Source organism: Molothrus aeneus, chromosome 1 (assembly GCF_037042795.1).
Source record: "Molothrus aeneus isolate 106 chromosome 1, BPBGC_Maene_1.0, whole genome shotgun sequence".
Lineage (NCBI taxonomy): Eukaryota > Metazoa > Chordata > Aves > Passeriformes > Icteridae > Molothrus > Molothrus aeneus.
Window position 1 is genome coordinate 45,573,466 of NC_089646.1, and position 26,330 is coordinate 45,599,795.

The window sequence follows — 26,330 nt, forward strand, 5'->3', positions numbered from 1 at the left end:
TTTTTTTTCCTATGAGAGACATGAAAGTGAGGAAGCTTTAAGTGTATACAGTCTTACAGTACAGTGCAAGTAACCTTCATGTCCTTGTGCTTATTTCCACCAAGGATTTTGTGACTACAATTACTCGTCTGCTTGAAAGTCCTTCAACTTTTATTCGAGCAAAAGCCTTTCTGGTCTTGCTACAAGTTTTAATCAATAACAGGGAAATGTTGCTCCTCAGTTGTCAAACAAGGTAAGGTGATAATGGAAGATAATCAAAGATACAGTCTTTAAAGTTGTACCTGAAGTACTTGAAAATGTGTGGTATTTTTGAGCCAGTGTTGTAGAATTTAATTGTTTTGTGTGTAATAGTAATCCTTCTATTTATGAGAATATTTTGTCTGGGATCAACAGGTGACAATTATTCACAAAGGGAAACCACTGTCTTGCAAGGAGAATATCTTTTAAAGTAACTCATGGTCCCAGTGAGCATTTGCATTTTTGGGTAGGGCAAAAAATATACTACAACAGTGAGTTGTCGGTATGGTGGGAAAGCAAAATAAAAGGTTCTGTTATGTACCTCCCTCATCTTGGGGTTTGATATAGTCCGTATTCTCTTCCAGATAGTCACCTTCAAGGTAAAATAATACTTTTTAGCTATATGTGTTGTGGGAGTGATTTACATAATGACCAATAAATTCCTGTGACTTTTACATGAAGTATTTAATTCTTCTATGTTTTAGAACACTTTGCAATAAATTCCTGAATCATCAGAGAACTGATATTTGAAATTTTTTGTCTTCTGTTGAGATAGAAGCAATCCTCTACCAAAGAGGTGCAAATTAGACTGTGTTAGAATATGAATTGTTACCATGTTTCGAGGTGATTGGAGAAGGGAGATTAAAGAAATTTTAGTTGGGATTTATATCTTCTACTGTTCTGTAAGAAGAAGAGTAAAATGAAGTGTAAACATAGCTTTTACAATATTGAAATAGAGCAGGTTTGGAACTGAAAGTTTTACAAAGGATGAGGCTTGTGGGTAGCTGTAAATCTAACTATATCCATAGCAAATGGAACATTATATCTTATATTCATGTTTGAGAAGAATTAGGATGTATACATTAGGATTAAAGGAAGGGGCAGATGAGTTATACCATGAAGTCACTGTGAGAGAACACCTTGTGAGGTGATAGTATTATATATATATTCCTCCACTTGCAAAGCTGTAGGTATCCCAATATTTGTAGAATCACAGAGAATAAGTAATGAATCCAAGGGGCTTTTTCATGTGTACCTTTTACACTTCCAGAAATGTTCCATCAGATTATTTATTTAGATTAGTGAAAAATGGTTCTAATGATTTGTAAGTGACTTTTTGAATGGCTACATTTTTAGTAATTGCTGCTATTCATGTGCCTTATATACCACATAGGACTCTCCTGTCTTTTTGAAGAAAGGTCTGACAGAAATCCTGCACAGTTACTGTTTGTTTATATGTATACCTAAGATATTATGTGAAGGAGAATAATAATAATTTTATCAACAATTTTCCTGATTTATAATGCTTTCCAACCAGCTGTCTTTTTGAAGAGAATGTGGAGTGAATTTGGAACATGATTTTGTATTATGACTTTTGGCTTTATCCTGCTGTTTTATTGTCATGCTTCAGACAGGGCTGATTAGAGACCAATACATACTGTAATATGTTAGGTGAAACAATAGGCAAGCCTTACAGCAGCTTTATTGAGCTGATAAATGGTTCTTCTTCATTTGCTGAGTTTTCTTTATAATTATTCTTTAGTGAACAGCATATCTCTTATCAGAATAGATCATCTAAAACCTTTCTCTTACATCCAGAAGGTAAGATAGCTACAGAGAGGAGATATGACCCATTAAATCTGGAGACAGTTGCATTCAAAATATTGCTATATAACTCTGGAATAATCTTAAACACAGCAGAGATACCGGATACTTATTGACTTATAGTGTGGAATTTACTTAGATGTCTTCAGTTGTCTGACAGAAAAGTTTCTTCAAAAATTAAGACTCAAAAATTCTAAATTGCTAGCACAGCAATCAGAAATCAGTTGGATAACTATTGAAAATATTTGATATACTTAAATTCTCCTTCTTGAGGGGTTTGATTTGAGAAATATAAAGACTCTGTAGTAAAATGTACATAATTCCTGGTTAACGGTTTGTCTTCAGTGGCTGCAGCTACAGCCTATAATAGGATTTATATTGCTTTAGATGATAAAATCTGTTTATGATAATGATAATCAATATAAGGCAATTTTTCAGTGTGTATCACTTAAAGGATGATGCAGATGATAAAACAATAATAACTGTTTCATGGCAACACTGCACTGAAAAATACTTTTTCTTACTTTGGTAATTATGCTGGCTTTGGCTGGGTTAGTGTTAATTTTCTTCATGGCAGCTACTATGAGGCTGTTTGTGCTGAAAACAGCCCCCTGGGCCTCATGAGCATGGGGACTGCCTCAGGGCCAGCATCCCAAAGGCCTTGCTCTGGAGAGCAGTTCTTCCTTTATTTGGCAGCAAAGTTGGGGCAGGGTCTGGAGTGCAAGTCTTATGAGGAGGAGCTGAGAGAACTGAGGTTGTTTAGCCTGGAGGAAAGGAGGCTCAGGGGTGACCTTATCACTCTTTGTAACCACCTGAAAGGAGGCTGTAGCAAGGCAGGGGTTGGTCTTTTTTTTCCCAAGCAATGAGTGATAGGGCAAGAGGAAATGGTCTTAAGTTGTGACATTGGAGATTTAGATTTTATATCAGGAAAAACTTTTTCGCTGATAATTCAGACAATAAAATCCTGGTCCCGCTGGTAACCTTTGTGATATCTGTCCTTGGAAGTGATTTTGGAGCTGAAAAAACTGTGGCATGTGAGGAAAATAACAGTTTAATCTGTTTTCATTCATCTCATGGGGAGGAAAGGGCGTGGGACAAAGAAAGGAGGAGAGAGAAAGAGAAATGGAATGAGTAGGGAAAGAGGAAGTGGAAGGGAAGGGTAATGGCAAGCTTATTTTAGCTCTGCTGGTGTTACCAAAATGGATTTCCTTGTGTTTTTCTTCTAGTTTGTGTACAAGTACCAGGGAATAAAAGGCAGCAGAAGTAGGCACTTGCTAAAACCCCTTTTTATTGCAAGGGCTGGGAACATGAGAAGTATCCAGTGTTGCAAGTCCTGATTCCTGGAATGCAATCTTAAGACTACCTGCCTATTTCTTTTTCCTGTTTACAGAACTTATTGGCTTTGGCCATGATACCAGCAGTTGCCATTCACTTTTGGAGTATTTGTACACACAATCTGCCATGCATGTCCCTGTAATGCCTATCGATTAGCTGAGTTTACACAATCTGGTTGCAAGTTTCTTTTTGTACCTCTTTTTGAAAGTCTCTACTTACTCAAAAAGTATAGAAACACCTTTATAATTCCAAAAAAGAGTGGAGAAACAGCTGATCCCAACTGATCGAAGGGATATTCAGTATCACGTGGCCTCACAGGGGAAAGAAGAAAGGATTGGCAGGGAAGACATTAGGAATGATGTCTTCCCAAGTAACCATTACATATAATGGAGCCCTTTGTTCCTGCAAAGGGATGGCTGAATACCTGTCAGCCTATGGGAAGTGGTGAATGAATTCCTTGTTTTGCTTTGCTTGTGCTGATTTTTGAATTCTGTGGATGAAAAGTATTGATATTTAATACGAAATGTAATTTTCAAGTGAATTCATTGTTCCACAACATTGAGACAATTCACCTGTTACTCTTTTTTCCTACCTGTTTCATGGTAGTTGATTACATATCTTTAGTTCTTCCACATGTGATACAGCTAGAGAAGATATGTAGGATCCTTTAGGCTTAAGCAGCACTTGTTTATTTACACTGTGCAAATTAATTTATTTTGCTAATCACACTGAGTTTTCTAGTTTCCTTCATTTCTCCTTGATTTTCAGAGGCAGGCTACCTGTTCTTCAGGGGAAGGACACATCCTGAACTTTTATTGAGACTTTTCATTTCACCCTTTTCTGAACTAGCAGTAATTTCTGATTAGTCTCACTGAATTGTTCTTTTTGTATCTAGATGGTTTCAGAAAACTTCCTGGGTAAACAGAGAATGACTTGGAGATTGAACTTCTCCTCCCAAAGGAATTTATTCGAACCTCTTGTTTTCTACTGTCTGCAGAGATGGACACTTGTGGAAGTGTCCATCATCCACAGGATAGTATTCCCAACACATTTTACAGCCTGCAGAAATGTAACTGTGCACACGGCATAACCTTGAGCAAAATCTTTCTCTGTTTCCTGTGGCCACCTCCCATATTTATTAAATTTTCAAATCTTATATGTGCCCTGAAAGTAAAAGCTTTGCCTGGAAACCTACTACAGTCTCATATCTAGCATAGCCTGTTTGCCTTCTACTTCTTCTTAAGATTGATCTAGAAAAGTAGTGAGGAAAAGAACTGAAAAGCTCGGTGCTCAGTCAGATGGGAAAACATGGAAATGGAAGGGAGGAGAGAACAATGATGTAAGTCAGCGATTTCAGGAAAAAAACCCAGCAAGTTGGTATCAAATTAAAAAATAGAAAAAAGTGGTGGAAGACAAGAAGTAGAGATTGACCCTCCTATTAGTATGATATGCCATCTGATACATCTCTGTAAAATAAACACTATGTCTATATTAAGTATCCTTTAAAATCTTCCTCATTTTCTGTTAGCAGAGATTGATTAATAACAATAATAAATAATAATAGAATAAGAAGTAGTCCTTGATTTCTTGGGGTAAATGGACTGTATATGTCCTCAGAGTATGCACAATCTTCTTTAATTTCATGCAGGTCATTGTCTGTGACTAGTCTCTTCATATTGTTCATCCTGTTAAGAGAACAGTTCTTATTCTTTTAAGTAGTAGACCTCATCCCTGTTTCTATCACTCCAGACTGTTAACTCTGGAATTTTCCCTTTTTTGCTCCACTCTTTCACCTTTTTTTTTATACAGAACTTCAGTTGTTTTGATTTAGTGTAAAAGCTCACTGATGACCATATCTTACAATACAGACACTTGAATTTATTTTTTTTAAAACCAAACCATTGCTTCATAGACAGTGGTTTACTCCTCATTATATTTAGCTAATTTATACTAACATCTACATGTTTTATCATGTATTGCTGAGTGCAAGACAAACATGCCACTACATGAATTGAACAAATGTATTTCTATAGGCCTGGCTTTGTCCACTAGAGAGAACACGGAGATTCATCAGGGAATAAAAGTAATGGATGAATTGTTGTACATATGACTGAGGAATTTGTCAAAGGAAAATAGAGATGCTAATACTATACTGCCTACAGAATTTATATCTGTACAGTTTTCTCAAGACAATGTTTAGTTGAACTGAACTATCAGGGAAAAAATAGTTGTGCATGTTTTTAGAAAATCTATGCGAAAGACAATTTTGTGAATGGAAGAACAGCATAAAGGAGAAAACTCATTTATCTTTCCTTTCTCAGAATAAACAAACCTACTTTGTATCCTTCTCAAATGCGATTAAGTAATAAAACATGCTTTTATAAAATAAAAGAACCTCCTTCACCCAAAGAAATAAAACCACTCATGTTGAAGTCTATTTGGCCCATTTTAAGTAAAACTCAAACAGATCTAAGTGCATACCCATACAGAATCAGTTGATTGTTAAATCATGGAAGTATTTTCTTTAAAAAAAAATTATTCAAGCTCTGATATTTTGTCATTTTTTTAGAGCTACATATTTTTTGAATAAAAATTACTTGATTGTCTGGAAAGGCTAGATGGCCATTTTATTTAAAACATTCAAATTTTTATATTAAAAAGTATAAAGCTTATAAAAGTAAAATCTATTTGTAGCACAATGTCAGATTTTTAAGTAGTTCTTTTCTAGCAGACAAATCAAAATTCCTGTCAAATAATTCAATTTCCAGACATTGCAAGAATTAAAGATGTCCTCATGGTCTCTGAGAAGTGCAGCTGAATATGTTGGATCTGGGCTGTTGCACAAGTGAAAAGTAGTTACTCAGTGGGTCTTTTGATTTCTCTCTTTGTCTCTGTAGAATAGGTTAGGAAGGATAAGAGTGCAGTATTCAGTCATAATCATGTATTGTTTAGAGACATAATCCTGTAAAATAGGTAGTTTTTACTTTGTTGAGTAAATAATCTTTTTGATAGGAAGATGTATTTCCTAGTAGTCTTGTTATGAACACTTGAGGTAAATAAGTAATTTTCGTAGTTCTGTAAAAGAGCATTGATTATCAGAAGAGTATTTAAAGAGATAGTACTGAAGTACATACTTAAAATCCAGATCATGGATTTCCCTCACCAGTGATTGATGGTTCTTTGCACAGGACCCGGAGGGAGTTCGAATGTGAAACAAAGATGTCAATAGTATGGCCCTAAAGGGAAGTCTGGCCCTTCTGTCTATTCAAATAAGCATTTTAAAATTTTGCCTGAAGCATTCTGTTACAGGTGTATTATTAAAGCAATCTCTTGTAAGTTAGCCAGTGGCTAATAAATCAGTTACCATTTCACTGCGAGAAATGTCATTCTTCAGAATGGTGCAACCACAGAGCACTTACCAGTTGGAATGCCTGCACTGAGTTTGTATTTAAAAATTGTGAACACCAGATTTCTAGAGAAAGGATGTAAGACTAGTTTGGACTTTTATCTCTTTCAATATGGCCACTCTAGCTAGTGCTAACATTTTAATAGGCTGCAATGTGATCTATGTAGTATGATTTTTCTGGACTGAAAGATTGATCTCTTACTATGTTGACTTTAATTATGCTTTCTTTTGGAATTCTTATGAGTTGAAAATTAGTGTCTGTAGTCTTTCACTTATATTGCATGTATCGATTACCTATTTCAAAATAAAGTGGATTGTAAAATTAGTCTCTCTATAAGTTTGCAGAAAGATTTACTCCTTATCTTAACATTACAGATTCATTTAAACTAGTTGAGTTGTGCTTACTTAAAGTAGCTTAAGGATTTCTTTCCTTGACTCAGTAATTTGTTTTGGTTTTAGAGCTGATTAAAAGAAAAGTCTAAAATTTCCACAAAATTACAGAGCCAAAACTAATGTATCATCTTCATTGTAACCAAGGATACCAGAAATGTCTGGTTCAATAGTTTTTTTGAGATATAGTGTTATTTTCTTTGGTGAGAGAGTTAATGTTTTGCACTTGTTTAAATGTAGACTCCTGATGTATATTGAAAGAGACAGCAGAAAGACCATGCCAGGAAAAGAGCAGCAAGGTGGCAGTGAATACCTGTCAAAATGCCTGGATCTTCTCATCTATCACATTGTGCAGGAGCTGCCAGGAATTCTAGGTAAATTCAGTTTGTTAACCAAACAGATCTTCCCTTTGCTTACTCTGTCAAGAAACAGATATCTCCTTATATATATATATATATATATATATATATACACAGGTGGAAAGAGTCTATTTTCTGATTGCATAAAGTTTGCATGATATCAACTTCCTGAAATTTTTTAGATATGTCATGATCAGGTATTTTGTATTGGAATGCATGATTTCCTATATGAATGTTTTGTGTTTGTGGAATGGTAAGCCTCACCAGCTCAGTCAGGAATGAAGCCCAGAGGTACAAGAAGTCTTATCAATGTTCTAAAGATATTGTAAATCTATAAACATTTTACAATCTGAGAGCAAATTTCCCCCATAAAGCAGAGGCCTGAACAGTACATGTTAATCACTTACACTGAAATTTATATATTGAGTATTTGCTACAGGCAATATTTCTGGAAAATTTCAGCTTAGATACTTCAGTTGTTTTAGGTGCCTGAAACCAATTTGCTCATGCACACGAGGTTTATTTTCATAAAATTTCTTTCTGATAAGATGATACCTGATGTATTTTTCATCTTTTCTACACTATCACTAGGATATTGAAAATGTAGTGGTAGCACTGCAAAGGTTAGTAGACCTAAATGTCATGCTGTTATTTTAAAAGAAACTTTACTTCCTCTGCTAATGCAAATTTTTGCCTTGCTGCAAACACCTGTTCCCTTTTTTTCTAACTAAATATCAGGTTTGCATATTGGCTATCTTTCAGGATAGAAGTCTCAGACTATAAATGTTTGAAGCACAAATTCACCTCCTACTGTTTATATATACTATATGCAACTGATATATTAGGCTCTGGTATTTCCTCAGAATCTGAAAGTTTCAAATGCATAGTTACCATAATGAAACAGAGTACATCAATTACTTAGACATGTAATTACTACTGATTTATAATTAGAATATATTTTTGAGAACTGATATTAAGCATAATTTCTACATTTTGTTTTCTTTTCCAAGCCGGATCTGTGTGTTGATTGTTTTCTGTAACCTGAAGTTATTTCTGTATTTGTCCATATTTGTCAGAAGTCTTTTTTTTTCATTGCTATGTGATGAAGGAGCATGTACTGCTCAAGGTGGTGAAAGCTATGGGCACCTAAGAATAATAATCAGATTTGAAAATTGGGACAGTGAAAAGCAGTTTAGCTGTTAATTTAGAATTAATCCTACCTGGCTTCTTTAATATGCATTCACGTAAGCTCCTTACTGATCCCATCTTCTTCCACCAGATGTAGCTATAAACCAAATAGATTAACAAATTGTAGAAATTGACCTTAAAGATACATTTGAACAAAAGAAATACATTTTTAATCTTCTTGTTAATTTGAAGTTTTTGGTTGTTGTAAATAAGAAATTAATTTTATTTCTGCATTTATAATATTTAACCTATTTTTAGGAAGTATATGTAAATTATTTAGATCATTCTAAAATTAAAGATAGCCTATCTATCTCTTTATCAAAGGCAAAATTGCCAAATGTGATCGTTATGTATTCTTTAAAATATAGAAAGAGAGATTATTCACTAAATCAGTCCCTAAACAAAGAGAGGTCTTGTTGAATTACAATATTGTGTGTAATTCAAAACAAAAAGATATTAATGAAAAAAGTATTGTGTTTTATACATTTGAAGAGTTTTAAGCAACACTTTCTTTTCTTTACCAGTGAATGAGTCAAATCTTTAAGACCTGCTTTAGTGCCAGGCTCTGTCATTTCTGCTTATATTGAAAACTGAACTCCATGGGAACAGAAGAAAAGCATTGGTATTATTCAAAATGATTAAATTCTGACTTACTGTGAGAGGAAAGGCCTTTTCTGGCTTGAAAATATATAAAATATGGAGTCCCATTCTTTGTTTGCTTTACGTATATTTGAGTTCCCTTTTACAGTTTCGAGCAGCTATCTTTTTAGGGGAAAAAAAATATAACCGGTGCTATTTCAAGACAGCATTTGGCTTCTGGTATTTTAAGGTTATAGGGACAGAATCTTCCTTCTTTTGATATGAGCTAACTTTTCTCATGCCTCTACTGTTCTTTATGCCATGCAGAAGAGGTCTTGCTTTTTGTAGACAATAGGAAACGTACCACAAAGTTAGCATAACGTTCCTTGATTTTTATTTGTCTCTTCTGAGTCTGAAGTATAATTTTTACTATTGCCATTAAAATTTTGTTAGCTTATGTCTGAGGTTTGTAATGGAGGCCACTAAGTTCTCTCATTGATCAGTTGCTATCCCTTTAATGAGAATTCCTGTAGCTTTAGGTCACTTGTGTCACAGTTAAATCAGTGCATGAGAACGTGTGTGTGCATGGCTGGTGGAAGGATCTCTTTTTTTGGAGGGGAAGGATGTTTGGGGTTTTTCTTCCTGCTGAACTGTGCTGCAGGGGAAACGTACTGCTTCAGCATTATGTCACCCACTAATCTTAGTTCATTCAGTTCTTGGTTAACCAAAAGCTGTGAGAATTTCACTTTTTACTTCACTGGAAATAAAACTTCGTCCACATAATTTAGCCAGTATAAGTCCACTCTGCCAAGAAGGGGTAATTCCACCTTTACTTCAACAATCACCTTATACTTCTATCCTCACTGTTTTGCCAGAGGTCACCTTCGCCTGTAGCCAGAGTAGGGAATTGATCTGGTTGAAGACAGAGCTAGGAAAGTAGTGCTGGATTCATCATGAACACTACTTCTGGCAGACAGAGAAGACAGGAGTGAACAGAGGCTACTGGAACAGAGATGTTTTATATGTCATTTGCTGTTGTTTAGTGATGTTTTTATGTTGGATCAGCCTGAAATGCTGTTTTCTGTAGGTGACATTCTCAGTGCCCTGACTAACGTCTCTGGGCGTAAACACCCATCAACAGTTCAGGCCAAACAGCTGAAGATGTGCCTTCCTATGATGCCTGTAGTGCTTCATCTTGTGACATCCCAGGTAGATTTTTCCCCCCAAAATTGTTACACAGAGGACAAACTCTTACAGTTTCCCAAAATCTAATTTCTGTCAATCATTATCAGAAAGAGTAAAATAAAGGTTTTCTTAATGCATAAATATGTTGATGAATATTCCAGTTATGAAGCAGCATTTGATAAATGTGCATTCTGTTAACAATAGTAATGACAGAAACAAATACATATTTTGTAATCTCTTTTTGTTTTTTAACATGTGCAATACTTTTTTTTACTTTTTCAGGTCATAAGATATGCATTTAATGTAATTTTTTTTTTCCTTTGGCTAATTTCAAATAGGTATTTCGTCCCCAGGTAGTCACAAAGGAGTTTCTTTTCAACTATGGCATCTTACTTGTGAGTATAAAATACAAGATAAATATTTTTACAAGATATACCTATGCATAAAATTTTGGAAGTTACTTTAATTAAATAAATTTTCATTAAATTTCTAAATTGGAGAGAGAAATTTATTCTGAATGTATATTTTAAGCTTTGGTTGTATTCAAAACTTTCTATATAATCAAAAAATATTTTCTGTAGTAATCTATTTATTCAAAGGGAAACTCTGTACATATTTGATAAACTGAGAATTTCCTGTAGGCTTTATTTCTGAATAGCAAAGTTTAGTTCTAAATTGCATAAAATATTCTCTCTGGAATTTCCTACTAGTATTTTATGAGGAGAAATGAAAGGGGAATTATAATTAATCTGTATTTAAGGTATTGTTTCTTCTTGTCACCTTTTTCTTCTTGCCAGTACTTCTAAACTGTGTTTAGTTTATGGAAATCTATGGAGCTAAGATACTGAACTCACATTGACATTTACAACCTATTTCTGACATTACCCATAGAAAATGAACTTTTTAGGTGTGCCACTGGATAGTACAAGAGAAATGAAGTAGTACAGTTTGAATTTAATTTCCTCAGATGAAAACAATTGTTTATGTTAAATGAGAAAAAAGGGGATATTCTAAATTGCATATCAGAGTTAAACCAGTACTTTTAAGTGCATGAGGTCCTAAATGACGAATAGATATTTATCTCCAGATAGCATGAAGAAATGGTTTGCTACAAACAATTAGATTCAAGTTATGCGTTCAGATTCACTTCTCTTTCTCCTTTGAATCCTTATTCCATGAAAATGGGGTGTAATTTAGCTCTACTAAAATATTTGTGTAAAAATTAGCATTAGAATGATGAAAAAAAAATTGAAACTGTAGATGTTGAATTACAAAGCCCTTTCTCCCTTTGAAGCATTTCTAACTAGGCAGTAGATTTATTAGTAGTTTTCAATCAACCTTCTAGAAGGTGAAATTCTTCTGTCAACAATTTAGGTACAATGAAAGTTTTCTTTTGATGTTACTCCAAGTTGTTTGAACTACTGACTGAGGAAGTCAGGCTAGTTATAGTAGTACAGCTTTCCTCTGAAATCAAGGAGGAGCACATTACTCAATGTTTCCTATGTCTTGTCCTGTCTCCTTTGAAAAAGGCAATTCAGGAACTTACATACACTGTTTAAATGTACACATGAAAAATGGAGGGACAGCACTATATCCAAAAAATCAATATCAAATTTAATCCATTTTATGCAACTGTGTTATGATATAACTAATATAATTACATCTGGAAGAGTAACTAAGCATTCTATCAGGCAATAATCTACTCTGGAAATTTTGAGTTTAGCAACATTCCCACTGACACCTATAAAGGGACATTCAGTCATCACCCTGTACTTTTTCAAAATACTGTGCTATGAGGCCCCTAAGACTTTAGCAAGGCAGTCTTTTTGTTTGTTTTGTTCTTTTTTTTTTCCCCTGATTTATTCAATAGTCTTGTTCTTAACAGTAAGAAATTATGCAGAGTGGAAAGATGTGTGCTTTGGATCTGGATGGAAAAGAAGAGTGATTTTCCTGTAGTGGTTGTTCATTGAGAATTTTTTTTCATGCTGCTTTGAAGTTACTTCCATCATCACTGTAATTTTCAGTAGTGTTGAGCAAAGAAATTGAGAGGGAGTCGGGACAGTCCTTTCATGTTTTCTGCTGTGAACAGAAGTACACACCATGCCCCAAAGGCACAGATAATAGCAGGCTCCTGCTAGTGTGCACAGGGCACAGACTCACCTGTAGCAAAATACACATATACCATTTCTCTCCATTGCTTGAAAAACCCCAGATAGTTGCATTTCTTTAAATCACACATGTTTTCCCTGTGTTTCTAATATACAATTAATAAGCATTAGTAGCCAGAACAATTTTTGCACCAACATATTTTGATATTTTCAAATCAGTCTTGAGACTATGGTTGTGTGAAACTGTTTAAAAATGAGCAAAGAAAATAATTTGCTCTCTTCCAAATCAAGTTAATTAGATAATACCTAGTAATTTTCTTCAAATGATCAGGAGGATAACTTTTTTTAATAGAAGCACTTGTTTTTTATGACTCTTTCCAAGGTGCTCTCAAATAATGAAATATATAATTGGTTTCTAAGTGTATTTTTAATTAGAGAAGAATCCTTCAGATGTTACTTACATATTGTGATAAAGATAACCCATGTAGAAACTTCTTCCATTTTAATATGTAATAAGGAAAATTTAATTTGTAGTGAAATATAAAAGAATGCCATATTCCTAAATACTACATTAGTAAAAAAAAAGCATACTACATGTTCTGCAGAGAATTTTCTTTCCTTAGCGAGTCTTAATAACATCTTTTGCATCCCAATGAAATAAACAGCTATGCATAGAAATGAAAGCATAAGAACAGTGAGTCTAATTGTACAATATTTACTTAATCCAGATTATTAATATTTTATTGACCCTGTTCCTTAATATGATGACTAATTTAGGTGAGTTTTAATGGAAAGTTATATATGCATTTTTGCATGCTTTCCTGAGTGTAACTGCATCCATAGCATGTATAGCATGCATGGAGATGAAAAAGATGGTACAATAACAGAAGATTGCATTTTCTGAAGGGTCTTTGGTCATTTTAGTGAGTTATTTTGACATAGCCACATCCAAGGTTGTTCAAAGTCTTCTAAGAAATTATGGTTCTCTGTTAGCAATGAAAACATTTAATTACTGTCTATTTAGCTAGAAATGTTATGATTTCTGATACTAGTCAGAGCAATGATCCTTACTGTATTCTGCATTCAAGCTTCCAAGAGCATTACAGACTTGCAAAATTAGATCAGCTAGATCATTGGTACTTTCAGTTTTAGTTAATTATTATGAATGTAGGTGCAATAATATTTTGTATTTATGCAGTTTTTCAAAGAATTTCTTGTTGTAATTATTCAGTGATTATGCTTTTTAATATTTTTTTCCCTGAAGTGTTTTGACAAAAATGCTACTTCTTTTGCAGGAGTTCATCCGATCAATAGATTCAGGAGAAACAATCTTGGATAGAGCAATAGGTGGGGTAAACTATGATATTGCAGTACTTTTAGACATAGATATTCTAACTATTGAATTTTATGAAGGAATATGATTACTTTGACCAACAGGGCAAGCTGCATCAGAAGAATTGATTAAGACTACTTTAATGACCTTTGGAGCAGTAACAGAGCATCCCAGCTTACTGATGACCCATCGCTTGACAGTAAGTCTGACAGCAATTTAAATAGTTGCAGGCTGATGGGCCTAATTCCATTTATAAATAGAAAGTTTTGAAGATTTAGAAACTGTTTAAAATATAGTTTAAAATACGTTGTGGTTCTATTTGACAGGAAAAATACTTATTGTTTATAGAGAATTTTCAAAAAAGCAGCAAGACATTCAGTTTACTGTATTTTGTTGAGAAATCAGAGGGAGAATGAGAAGAACTTAGAGTTTAGAAATAGTGGTTCTTGATTCTGTAAATGTTTCTTCAGCTTAAATGCAAATATGTTGCTATATATTAGTGAAACTTTCACCACTGTTTATGCTTTTTACATAAACATATGCTTTTAACAACAACATGGCTTGGAAACACCACCTCTGAGAATTGATCCCATTCTATCATATGAGGGGTAGTAGATATCAGTAGATATCATATCTACTGATAAGGTCATCAGTAGCAGTTATGGTGTTGGGGTTTTTCTGTTGTTGTTTGTTTACTTGCTTTTTAAGTCTAACAGATTTCTTACTTAAAAATTTCATTAGAATTACCAAACATACTGTAAGCTTCTTACATCACTGAGTTTTGTTTTCTTTGAAATTCTTGGTTAAAACATTCTACTGTGAGCTAAACTAGTTGAAGGCAGAATAATTAAGTTGTGAAATGGTTGTCACCAAATCAGGAGGTCTGAACGGTTGAATCAGTGTTTGGCAAATCATCATAACCTATACCAATGCATTTTTGTGCTTGGACTTTCACCAAATTACAATCCACAATACTTGCTGAGATGACCATTTGATTCAAATTGAATCTTATATGTTTGTATTGGAATTATTTAAGGGCACACACTCAATATAGCACTTACATGAAGAAAGACACCAGCAAATAAATAAGAATGAGGGATGTTAGGGATTGTGCTAGATATGAATGGGTGATTTTAGAAATCAAGTGTTTTTAGAATTTGAATCCTAATTGGTGTGTGTTTTATTTGAGGATTTAGATTATAAAGTCTTAACAAGTGAAAATAGTAAAATGAATCCAAAATATGAATTGGAATTTTAAAATGTTTAATACGATTATTTTCATGGATTCTCACAATAGTGATATTCAAGAAAATTATCCTTATGCAAAAAAACCTAACCAATTAGTAGTCAGAGGGGAAATAGTACTGTTCAATTTACTTTGATACGGCAACAGTGACCTAGAAATGAAATGTTAAGTGTAGGTGAAGTATGAATGCCTACTGATAACTCCCTACATTCCTGTCACCCTGCTTCTCACTATATCTGTATCCCTCTAGAATCACCTCAGTTTTAAAAAATAATTGCTTTACTTTTGTGAGTTACCACTGTGTCTTATATTGACAGATATATGTACCATTTTTTATGGGGGTCCATCAGCACTGGCTGAAATTGTGATACCTTGTGTCAGCACATGAAATGAAATTCCTCTACCTGTTTCAACTTTAATGGTCTGGGGATTTTCTGTGGAAGAGACAATTCCTCTTTACAACTCTTCTTCCCCTATGCCCATCTCCACATTTAGCAGAACTTTTTCCTGAAGCAAGGGAGTGACTATCCTAGTCTCTGTTAAGTAACCCATGGGTCACAGTAGGGGAGTTTTAAAGTATCTAGATTTCTGGGGAGCAGTTTACTTCAGTTCACGTGCAGGAGGTTTTAGATGTTTATTTAAAATCCATCTCAACATATCAGTTATGTAGTTAGAGATAAAACTTCCTTTATAACCATGATTGTCCAGTAATTCTTTTGTAGTTTCCCTGGTTTGGGTATAAAATTGTATCCTTGTCAATGAACAGCTTTTACAGCTTTTTTTTGCCTTTTTTTTTTTTTTTTGCTTTTTTTTTTTTTAAGAAAATCTGTTACTTCATATGCTGATTTTCATAAATAACAGTTCTTGCTAATTTAAAAGAGCCCTCTTGACACTCAGCAAATAGTCATTCAGACATAAAATAAAGTGGAGAAATTGCCTTGCATTTTTTATGTTAAATTCAAGAAATTGTCCATTGTAATTAATAATCTCTAACCACATCTGCCACTAGTGGTGCAAACAGTAATTAGTTTAATACTATTTACGAAGTCTAGTGTGCTAATTATACTTGAATGTACAGCATACATTACTTTAGAGGAAAGTGGTACTTCATCTTCTATGATGCATACAGACTATTTTTGGAATTGCTGTTGCTCGAGGGATATCTTCTAATTGCTGCTGGCTGAGCATGACTGGAATCTATGAATATAAATTCCAGCACACAGCAGAATGTTGTGGTTTTTTAAAATGTTGAAGCAAGACATGTTCAAGTTTCCAGATCAATATTTTAGTATTACAGTTGTTAATAGGACACACTTTTACTGGAGAGAAATTGAAATCCTAGGCTGAGCTCAGAAGGATGAGCCTGGGCTGCTCATTTAGGCCAAGTTGTTTACAAGCAGGATTTTAGGGAGTGAGGCTGGGTGAAGGCCAAAACCTGCTTAAGAGGATGCAATTTTTTTCTGCTCTTACTGTGATATTGCTCCAAAGTCTCTAACCAGAAATGAAATGCATTTCTAATAAAGTTAATTAATGTAATAAAAAGTGGGGCTGTAATGAGCAAGCAGAACCAGAAAGTTTTTCATTTGAGTTCTGTTTTTAGTTTAACTAAAGTGAAAATTGTTTAAACTAATAGGAATTTAATAGCAACATCTCAGTTTCATTCCCACTTGGAGAATTACTTGTTCTGGGGTTTAGTTTATGTTTGATTTACTTTTGTATTCATACTTTTAACAAAGAAAATAAAATAAATTGTGGGTTTCTGTGGTTAAATTTCTGATTACCATCAACCTGAAGTCAATTATTGAGGAGATTAATTTCTGTGGAGACTGACTGTATTAGATATTGCAAAGTGTGATAAAGTCAATGGAAATTAATTGACAGTGCTTAAATGAAAGCCAGCAGTGAGCAGTAATTTCATTTTGCATGCAGATTAAAGTATAGAATTACAGTAAAAGTGACTTGGTAAATTTTTACAGAACCAGATTTTCAGGTATGCAAGTATGATGTTGAAGATCATTAGGAAGAGTCTGTATAGACTGGAGTGAAATATTAACCTCAGTTTCTCTAACTGGTACAAGTCCAACTACTTGTTTTTTCCACCTATCTAAAATGTGAACGTACTTACTAAATTCAGATACTAAGTGTTATAATAGTATTGATTTTCCAATTTTGAAAGATTTAGATATAAGATATAAGATTTAGGTATAAGATTTAGATATAATTAAGTGGAAGAAGACATGCTGACTATAATTTGCATTTTTCTATTTTGTGTTAAGTATATTTATTTGCCTGAAAAAGGGACATGCTCAAATTCAAAGCACTTAAAACAGTGAAGAAGCTCATGATGGCAGACGATTCCTGTGGGAGTCCTTTCTATACTCCAACTAGCTCCCAGAAATGATCTGTGTACTACACATATAATCTTCTACCCAAAACATTGAAGTTGTTCTCTGGTTAAGGCCAAAGTTGTCAGCAGTGATTCTCTTCCTCAAGGTTTTAAAACTTACTTTTAAAAATCAGACTAAAATGAAAGCACCTAAAACATGATAAGTTGCTTGATGGGAAGTCAAGGGAAAAGTCATATGACAGTGAAACCTACTGTTTGACAATATGGGAGTTATTAGTTTCAATAAAGATGACAACACAAGGGTTAGAAACTTCTGCAAGTGCTTTTTTCTTGGTTCAGCATGAGTGTTCCTCATCCACAGGCTATTCTTATCTAACCACTGACATCTTAATTTTGTCAGTGTAGGATGTGACTATATGAACATATTGTACAGAAGCTTTTCAATCACATTCCCTTTTCAAGTAGATTAAAATACTACACTGCATGTGGCTTTCTGTCTATTAAGCTAATCCAGATGACATGAGACTTCTTCATGAAACCAGTTCTCTACTAATTGGCATATTGAGTCAGTCAATCAATGCTGTCTCTTCCCAGAAATAAGAAAAAAAACAAATCCTCAATGAAGATTCTGAAGAATTTTAAATAAAAATTACAGAAGTGTCATCTTTCTTCCCAACCCATTCTAACATGCATTAGGTTATTTTTTCTGCTACATTCTGAAAGATTACTGATGATATTAAAACATTGAGGAGTGTGCTGTGCTTTGAGCAAATGCTTTGAGAAGCGTGAAGGCAGGAAGAAAGATGATTTGGGGTTGGAGCATATCTCTCATGAGGAAAGGCTGAGGGAGTTGGACCTGTCCAGCCTGGAGAAGACAATTGAGAGGGCACATTATTAATAAGTATAAATATCTAAAGGCGGCAGGGTGGGGGGGCTGTCAAAAGGATGGAGCCAGACTCTTCTCAGTGATGCTCATACCTCACTAGTCAAGTTTTCTTTGCAGAAATTACTCAGCATTATGGAGACAGATGTTCTGGCTCTGGATAGAATACTTGTATTTCCAAAAAGGTTTTGACAAAGTTGTGCACCAAAGACTTCAAATTCATTAGTGTCCCTGCCCTCTTACCCACAGGCTAATCAACTTCTAATTAGTTAAAATTTACTAAGTGGAGAATAGAGATTAGTTTTTAAAAATTTAGGTGTTTTAAGAGAGGTGCCTTAGAAAGGTTTGTTGCAAAATGTGCTGCTAATCCAGAAAAGGAAATGAATAGGGAGGTGACAGAACTGACTGATGACACTAAATTATTCACAGTAGTGAAAATTAAAACTGACAGAGAAGTTGCAGAAGGGTTTTAGATTTGACTGAAAGGAAAATAATGACACGCAATTCAATACTGATAAATGACAAGTAATGGACATGGGGAAAGTAATTTCTACTGTACATATGCAGTGTCAAACCCTAAACTACTTGTAACTTCTGTAAGTCTTTCGGCATTATTTTTCTATGGAAATGATAGCTTTATACTAAGCAGTAAACAGAAAGACAACTAGATTATTAGAAATTACTAGTGAATGATCAGACAAAAAAGCAGAAAACGTTGTGCCATGGTGCACTCAGGTCTCAAATACTGAATGCAGTGGTCATTCAGTCTCAAAGGGAATGAAGTTTATAAAAAAAAAGTACAGCTTGATCATGCAAGAAGGGTCTGTGTAGAAAAGAACATCTTGGAAACAAAATACTCTGTAGTGTATGGCATGAATGCCATGGGAAGGATGAATTGGAAATAATCATTCATGCTTTTTTAAAAGTAATAATATGTGGGTATCAAATTAGCTGGTTTAAAATAAGCAAGGATATGTCTTCATAAGGCATAACTGAAGTGTAAAATGCAGTGCTGTAAGTATTGCGCATGCTAACAGTATAAATACATTTAAGATAGGATGGGACAAATATATGGGAGAAAAGGCTAAATGCAAAAATACAGATACATCATCAGCTTAGGAAGTTTCTTAATTCAAGAGGTACTTTTCTAGAAACTAGATGTGTGTTTTATGCTTGGTCTATTTCTCATGCTCTTCTTCAACTCCATTCCAGCTGTCAGAAACAGGATTACCAGGTTTGAGCTATGGTTTTTTTTTTTTTGGTCCTGTACATATATATTATAGTTAGGAGATGTGAATGTAGTGTGTATGGAAGTTTCTAGAATTTCATTGCTGTTTTGGGTAGATAACAGCACAGTTATGGCAGCACCACCTTGGAATGCCATCATTACAGAATTATGTAGTGGTGGTTTTGTGCAGCTAAGGATGTATCATGAACTGAATATCAGTCTATTTAAAAGGTGGTAGGAACTCATCTAGAGCTATAATCATGTTCAACCTATTTAGTCTGTTTAGGCTTAAAGAAGAATAATTTCCTTTTTTTGTTGCACAATCTCAGTGATAAAGACTGAGACAAAAAACCTGTATCTGATTTATTTTCATGCATATATGGAGATTTGATTCCACACATATCAGCAGCCATTCAAAAGAGGAATAAATAAATAAATCCTTGTCTGAATATTCTTCTGTTTATTTCAGTGCCAAAATACTAGTACCATTCTTCTCTGTACATCAATGACAGACACGTTTGCAATTTACTGGTGAATTTGTTAAAATATTTTATGTACTGTTGTACTTCAGTTTATTTCACCTTAATATTCATGTGCAAAGTTCATACCTTATTTACAAATTTATATACACATTAGTGAAAAACAGTGACCCAAATAGCATGGAGAGAAGATTAGGGCTATGGAGTTAGGAAGTATCTAATTTAAGGTTCATATAAAATTTAATATATGCTTCCCCCTTCAGCGTATGCTTTCTGATATACTTTTTCATAATAAAATAATTTTCCATAGGATTAGTGCTTCATTTAGTTGATTTCCCCACCACACTGAACTGACATGAGGCAAACACCTTTTATGGAGAATTCTTTTCTGAACAGTTTGTTTACTAAAACTGAGGTTTGTGTTAGGAAAAGTTCAGACTAAACTACTACAGTCATTTAAGACCTAAAGAATCTTCTTTACGATGACAGTTGAAAATATATTTCTCATAGAAAACACTTATGACTGGCTTAACTACATTCACTAATGTGGAAAGACTACTGTTAATGCTAGATTAAAGTGATAGAAGATTTTAAGTTTTAGAAATTGAAATTGCATCGTACTGTTGTATACTGTCATCTTAATCGGTATAAGTCTGAGTCAATGCTTCTGCTGTTGAGTGATTCATAATATCCAGGGACTCTATGTTGGTTCAGATAATCGAGAGCTGCTTCTTTTCCTCTTTTCTGTTTCACACCTTTCATTTACCACTTACATGTGCTTCTTCATTTGAGAAGCTTTGTAGTAGTTGAACTGGTTTCTTCGACTGAAAGTCTCAAGTTCACACAATTTTTTTCCTACCTCACTGTTATGTTATAGCTGATACATTACCATGTGCAGAACAGTTTAGAAACCTGCATTAATGGAGTTGTTGGAATGCAGTGCAATTTTATTATTTAATCAAAAATACAATGAAATATGTTTTTAAAATATGATTTTCAAAGATATAATTTTGAAATATGTATTTCAAAATTATGAAATGTTACAAAAGTCACTGCATCTATGATATATAGCATTATCTATAAGGTGTAAAGACTATTTGTACTTGCAAACTTGTACTAGTTTGGCTTCCATACCCCAAGCAGAATCCTTTTACTTCTTTTATTGAAAGTCTGTAACAAAAGCATTTTGTAGTAGTTTTTTTTCAGAAATGAAAACAGCTAAAGTAAATGAGTCCCTTAATGTCAGAGATTGATTTAACAGAGTCCACCAACCAGCAGTGAAAGAGTTGCTAACTGCAGTTATTGCTGGCTAGAGGCTAACTTCAGTTAGTGACCCTTTTCATATGTACTTTCAACTTCTATAGATGTTTCTTATTAGTAGCTGCATGTATCTAGGGAAATTTTATCTTCTCATATTAATTACTGAAACAAAACACATGGGAGAGTATAACGCAGTCTTGTTACACCAAATCCTGTCCATGGTGCAGTGAAAATCTACGCAGCAATTTTCTTTGTATAAGTAAATCTTAGGAGGTGTGCATCCACGATACATGCTTAAAAATTGCAGGGCTATTCATCCATCCTCTTCCCAAAACCCAAGCATGACCTGTCTAAATAAATTATATTTTACCAGTGATTTAAGAATTAGAAACTCTCTTACAGAGATGACTAATAATACACTGTTTTGTAACTGAGCTGTAGCCTAGTTTATCATCAGTTGATTTCAAATGGACCTGAGCTGACTAGTCCTGTGACAGAGGATAGATTTGTAACAATACCCTCATGGACAACAAAAAGTTGACTGGATTATATTTTTCATTGTGCAAGTCTTTAGTAATGTAAATTTACATTTTAGTGGAAGACTGTGTGTTACCAGAAGGGAAGAAGTTAAAATATTTTCAATTGTCCATATTAAGCTTAGGGATGTTTCCTTAGAGGTAATACATCTTTTCTGATGTATTTTAATTCTGTGCCATTCTGTTTTTCATCTGAACTCTATTCAATGATTAGTTTATGGATTAAAACATCAGGATTAAGATACTCTAATACTCTTTTTTCTTAATATCCTACATCTGCACTGAATTCTGTATTTTAAGTTAAAAGTCCCTGTCAATGAATTATACCAAAGTTACTGGTTTTTTTCTATATAAAAGTACGTTAATATCTGTAATTTTTATGGCAGTTTACCAGAGAAACATTAACTTGATGGCTTTATAAGAGTGATTATGGCTGAATTTCCATGATTATTCACTTCTTTGTTTAAGGGCTCTAGCAGCAAAATAAACATAGATGATAGTGTATCTCCGTTCTATCTTTTTCCTCTGTGAGTGATCTAAGCCACATCTTTCTAATTCTCTGTTTTAGGTTGAAGACTCTATCGTCCCACCACTTGTTTCTTTGGTCCACAGTCAGAATGGTAAGTACAGACATATCAGCTACAGTTTCTATGAATTCCACAGTTTGTTTTAATTATATTTCAGTGTGGTCACATTCTTGGCACCTTTATTTTCAAGTGGAGTGGAGACTCTTGAGCTTGCGGTTGCTCTCAGAAACCACATCAGTGCTTTTAAGCCACGAAGTCATGGGTGAGGAGAAAGAGGAGAGCCTCAACTCAAACAACAAGCTTCTGTCTCTCATTAGAGATTTACTGCTGCCTCAGTAAGTATAATATTGCTCCAGTAATGGGGATTAACTTGATACACCAACCATTTTGACAGTGTATTTGTTTTAGCCATCCTTCACATGGTTTATGGTCAAATGAGGCCTCTCTTTTCATGCCAACTTGCAGGAGAGCATAAAGAGAGCTCTCTGTGTTATGCACACATTGACTGTGAGCTGGTAACATCTGTGAGTAGAGGGAAGGAACACAAGACAAGTACAGTAGTGATGAGTCATCAGTCGTATTTTACATTATTCTCATAATGCTGCAGTGTATTTTTCTATGTTGTCCTCAAAAGTTAATTATGGTCAATACTCAGCTGCCCCAAGTGAGAAAATTGTTCACCACCCCTACACTAAATAAGTGGAAAAAGGCTGGAGGAGTGAATGCTGGATTATGATCAGAAACCCAGTGTCTTTTCCAAATATGAGACTTTCTCTGCTAATTGAGTAATGTTCTTACAGTTTGAGGATCAATGTTTTATCCATGTAAGGTGCGTAGACTTTTCTCTCTGACAGAGAATTGGATGTAAATCTAACAGTTCTGTAGAGAAACTTCAACACCTTTCTTCAAATTTTTTTCCTCTGAGCAATGTAGGGGGTATCAGTACAAATTAAAATGGCAACTGGAAATATTATTTTTAAAAGAGAGTATATTTTATTATTAAAAGCATTAATAAAAGCTGTCAGATAATTTTCTTCAGATAGGGGAAGAGGCCTGAAGTCAAAGGAGAGAGTTCTGTGCTTACTCTGAAGCTTGCCCTTTGTAGACACGTCCATCTTACACAATATTTCTCATTGAACAGGGGGATGTGTGTTTGGAGGGAAGTGTCATGCTAATTACAAACTAGAAGGAAAACAGCCAATTAACTTTTGTCTTCAAGCTTACTAGCTCACTGGAGTGGAAGGGCTTTTTGGCCTGAGACTAAATATGATCCTATGTTGGGGACTTCAGCTGTGCCATCTTAGCATGCACTGTATGGCAGATCTATGAAAAAGAGTCTTAACAGCAGCTCAGGATCTTGAATCCAGGGTATAAGTAATTCCTCAATCAGTTTCCCCATCTCATTAATAGAGATTAGAAGAGAGAGGTTCTAAGAGTCAGAGTAATCTACTTGTGAAGATAATGTAGAGCTCTATCCCAAGAAATATGAGTTACTTGAAAACTTGAAATCTCTTGAAACTGAGATAGAACATTGAAGGCTGAAGAGCTTTTTGCTGATACTGTTTAGTCTTTCTGTCGTGAGGTAAGGGATGGGAAAGAATCCAACTCAGCTGGAGGACAGTCAAAACAGGGGAGATATGTAATGGTCACTTTTCGTGGGCACTCTGCGGAGCTAAGTAGATATTCCTACCCATTTTGAATCTACTGAGAGCTGTTGAAAATGGAAGGGAGTGACATCTCGTTTTAATATGGGATGTTCTTTTCAGGGAAGATTGTAATATTCAACATTTGTGTGTATATTTTATTCCTATAAATATACTTCTCAAATTAATTTGTTTAACTGTAAAACTGACCCTTGAAATAGAATGTGGGTCACTATGAATAAAATATAAGTAGATTTCATTTTGAGATAAATGCAGGAGTGCAGTGATAACTACTTTTTTCTCATCTTCTGCATCATCAATAAAATGTAATTTCATTAAATATTTGTGCATTTATAGATTACAAAGTTAGCTTCTTCATAGGGTTTTGATTGAATTGAATGAAACAGTGTCATTAAATTTCAGTTCATTGAAAGATTATCTTCCTGAACGTTTCATAACCAAGATGAAACCTGCAGCTATAGACAGTGAATAGATGGCAAATGCTTTATATCCAGATTTTTAAATCAAAAATGGAAACATCAGCTCTATTTCATTTTAATTTCTAACATTCCTAGTTATCTATCATTAAAAATTGAGCCAGAATCAGCAGAAAAAGAGAAGTGTGTAAATAAAGTTATATTTCATTTGAAGGCTTGTGTAGCTTATTCTCAGTAGACTACCAAGCCAGTTCTGCAAGTATGAAATCCAGGATGCTTGACATAATATTCTTTTTTTAAGAGCTTAAGAGGGTCTACATCCCTAAATCTTTAGTTCCTTTTGCCAAGGTTGTTTATAGAAAAGATTGACAAAATAACTCCTTATAATGTAGTACCTGAAGTTCACAAAACCCTTATAAAATGCCCCCTACAGCTTCTTGTGGGAGGATAGAATGTAAGAGAATAAAGATAGTGTAGAAGGCAATCTCACCCCTGAGGCGTTACAGCTGTGCTAATTGCCAAAGATTAAGAACAAGCCTGCTCTTAATAGGCCACAGGTGTGTCCAATAAGGATGAGTGCTATAGAAGAGTGGGTTAGCTGGGTGAGAAGAGAGTTGGAGTTTGTTGGCTGTGCTGTGAGGAGGGAGGAGTCAGTGCTGTAAAGAGATGCCCATAAGAAATAACCAAAAAAGTATGGAGCTTTTGCAGTAAGATAACAACAGCTACTGTTACTAAACTGTTCTGTGTTAAGTGGCAGTGAAATCATTTGATGACTCATTCATTTAAGAAAGTATCCCAAGTGTAGTATATTTTCCCTTTTGAGAAGATTCATATATTCATAGCTCCTAATGGCCCTTATTTAGTCAATGTGTTTATATTAATTGCTAAGACATTGACTCTAGTTATCTGTGTTTTCTCATGTGGTATTTGGTTTGATGGATCACTGCACCTTCCCTTAGAAATATCTTTTCCTAGTATTGTTTTGGGGGAGGAGAGAAGAGAGTTTGAAGGAAAAGGAAGTGAAGTGAGACTCTTTTATTGATCCTCAAGAAATTAGGTGTAGAGAGCTTTTTGGATAATTGGTTAGCTGAGAAAGGACATTTCGATGTGATACCAATGGATAAGGATAGGGGAAACAAGCTGGGAACTGAGCAACCAGTGTCCAATCACTGACAAAGGTCACAGTGACCTTCTCTGAAACGGGAAGACGGGGGAGAAAATCGCTTGCCAGAAAATGTAGTTATCTTAGGTAGAAAAGTTAGAAGAATGTAAACATAGAAGCAAAATAATTGTTAGAAGATAGAAGTAGGTGTGGTTGATCTAAGTGTGCTTTAACCAATAATGAGCTCAGCTTTTGCAATATGTATAAGCTTCATTAACACCAATATAAATATGTGTGGGGTTTCAATAAGCTTCGGGATTTGCTATTCATCGCATATGGTGTGTCGCATTTCTCCCGCAGTTCACGACAATTAGGTTGCTAAGTGTGCTAAGTAATAAGAGTATCTCTCAAGTGTAATACATAGAAAGCTTAAAACTCTTAAGGTGGACCTTGTTTAGGGAACATATTGATGTGTTAATGTAAACAAGTATATTGCCGAGTGTCTGATTTTTAAGCTAGCATGGCTGATTAATTTATAACTGCTGTTAGGAATTACAGTTTTGGAGACTTAAATCCACATCTTATGCAGTGAAAGATGACTCCTGTTATCTGAGTCACCTGATAGCATTTTTGATTGCCTCAGAAGATTTAGTTATGGGCTCTGAAAAAAAATAAAATTTCAAGTCCCATTATGTTTGGTAGGAATATATATTGCTCATATGTAGGGCTTTTAGGATCAGTGTCTACTAACGTATTACAGTATTTTCTTCTTTTATTAAGAAACTTTTTATTGACCTGTGAGAAAGGGTTTTCTTTGAGAAACTGGAATCTGTTCTTTGTAAAAGAGAGAATTTAATCACTAAAGACCTGAAGCCAACACTGACTTGTAACTGATAGTTTTGTAGATACTCTAATGT

At 34.4% G+C, this 26,330-nt stretch overlaps 1 protein-coding gene across 1 annotated transcript in view; it reads left to right on the forward strand.

Moving 5' to 3' along the window:
- The window catches only part of ULK4 (unc-51 like kinase 4), a 215,026-nt gene that overhangs the window by 57,081 nt on the left and 131,615 nt on the right, over window positions 1–26,330 (forward strand). Inside the window, exons 22-29 of the mRNA XM_066556214.1 lie at window positions 105–232; window positions 7,214–7,347; window positions 10,187–10,308; window positions 10,623–10,679; window positions 13,688–13,739; window positions 13,830–13,924; window positions 22,273–22,324; window positions 22,422–22,566. Of these exons, the coding sequence (XP_066412311.1) occupies window positions 105–232; window positions 7,214–7,347; window positions 10,187–10,308; window positions 10,623–10,679; window positions 13,688–13,739; window positions 13,830–13,924; window positions 22,273–22,324; window positions 22,422–22,566 (785 nt within the window). The remainder of the gene's footprint in view (window positions 1–104; window positions 233–7,213; window positions 7,348–10,186; window positions 10,309–10,622; window positions 10,680–13,687; window positions 13,740–13,829; window positions 13,925–22,272; window positions 22,325–22,421; window positions 22,567–26,330) is intronic.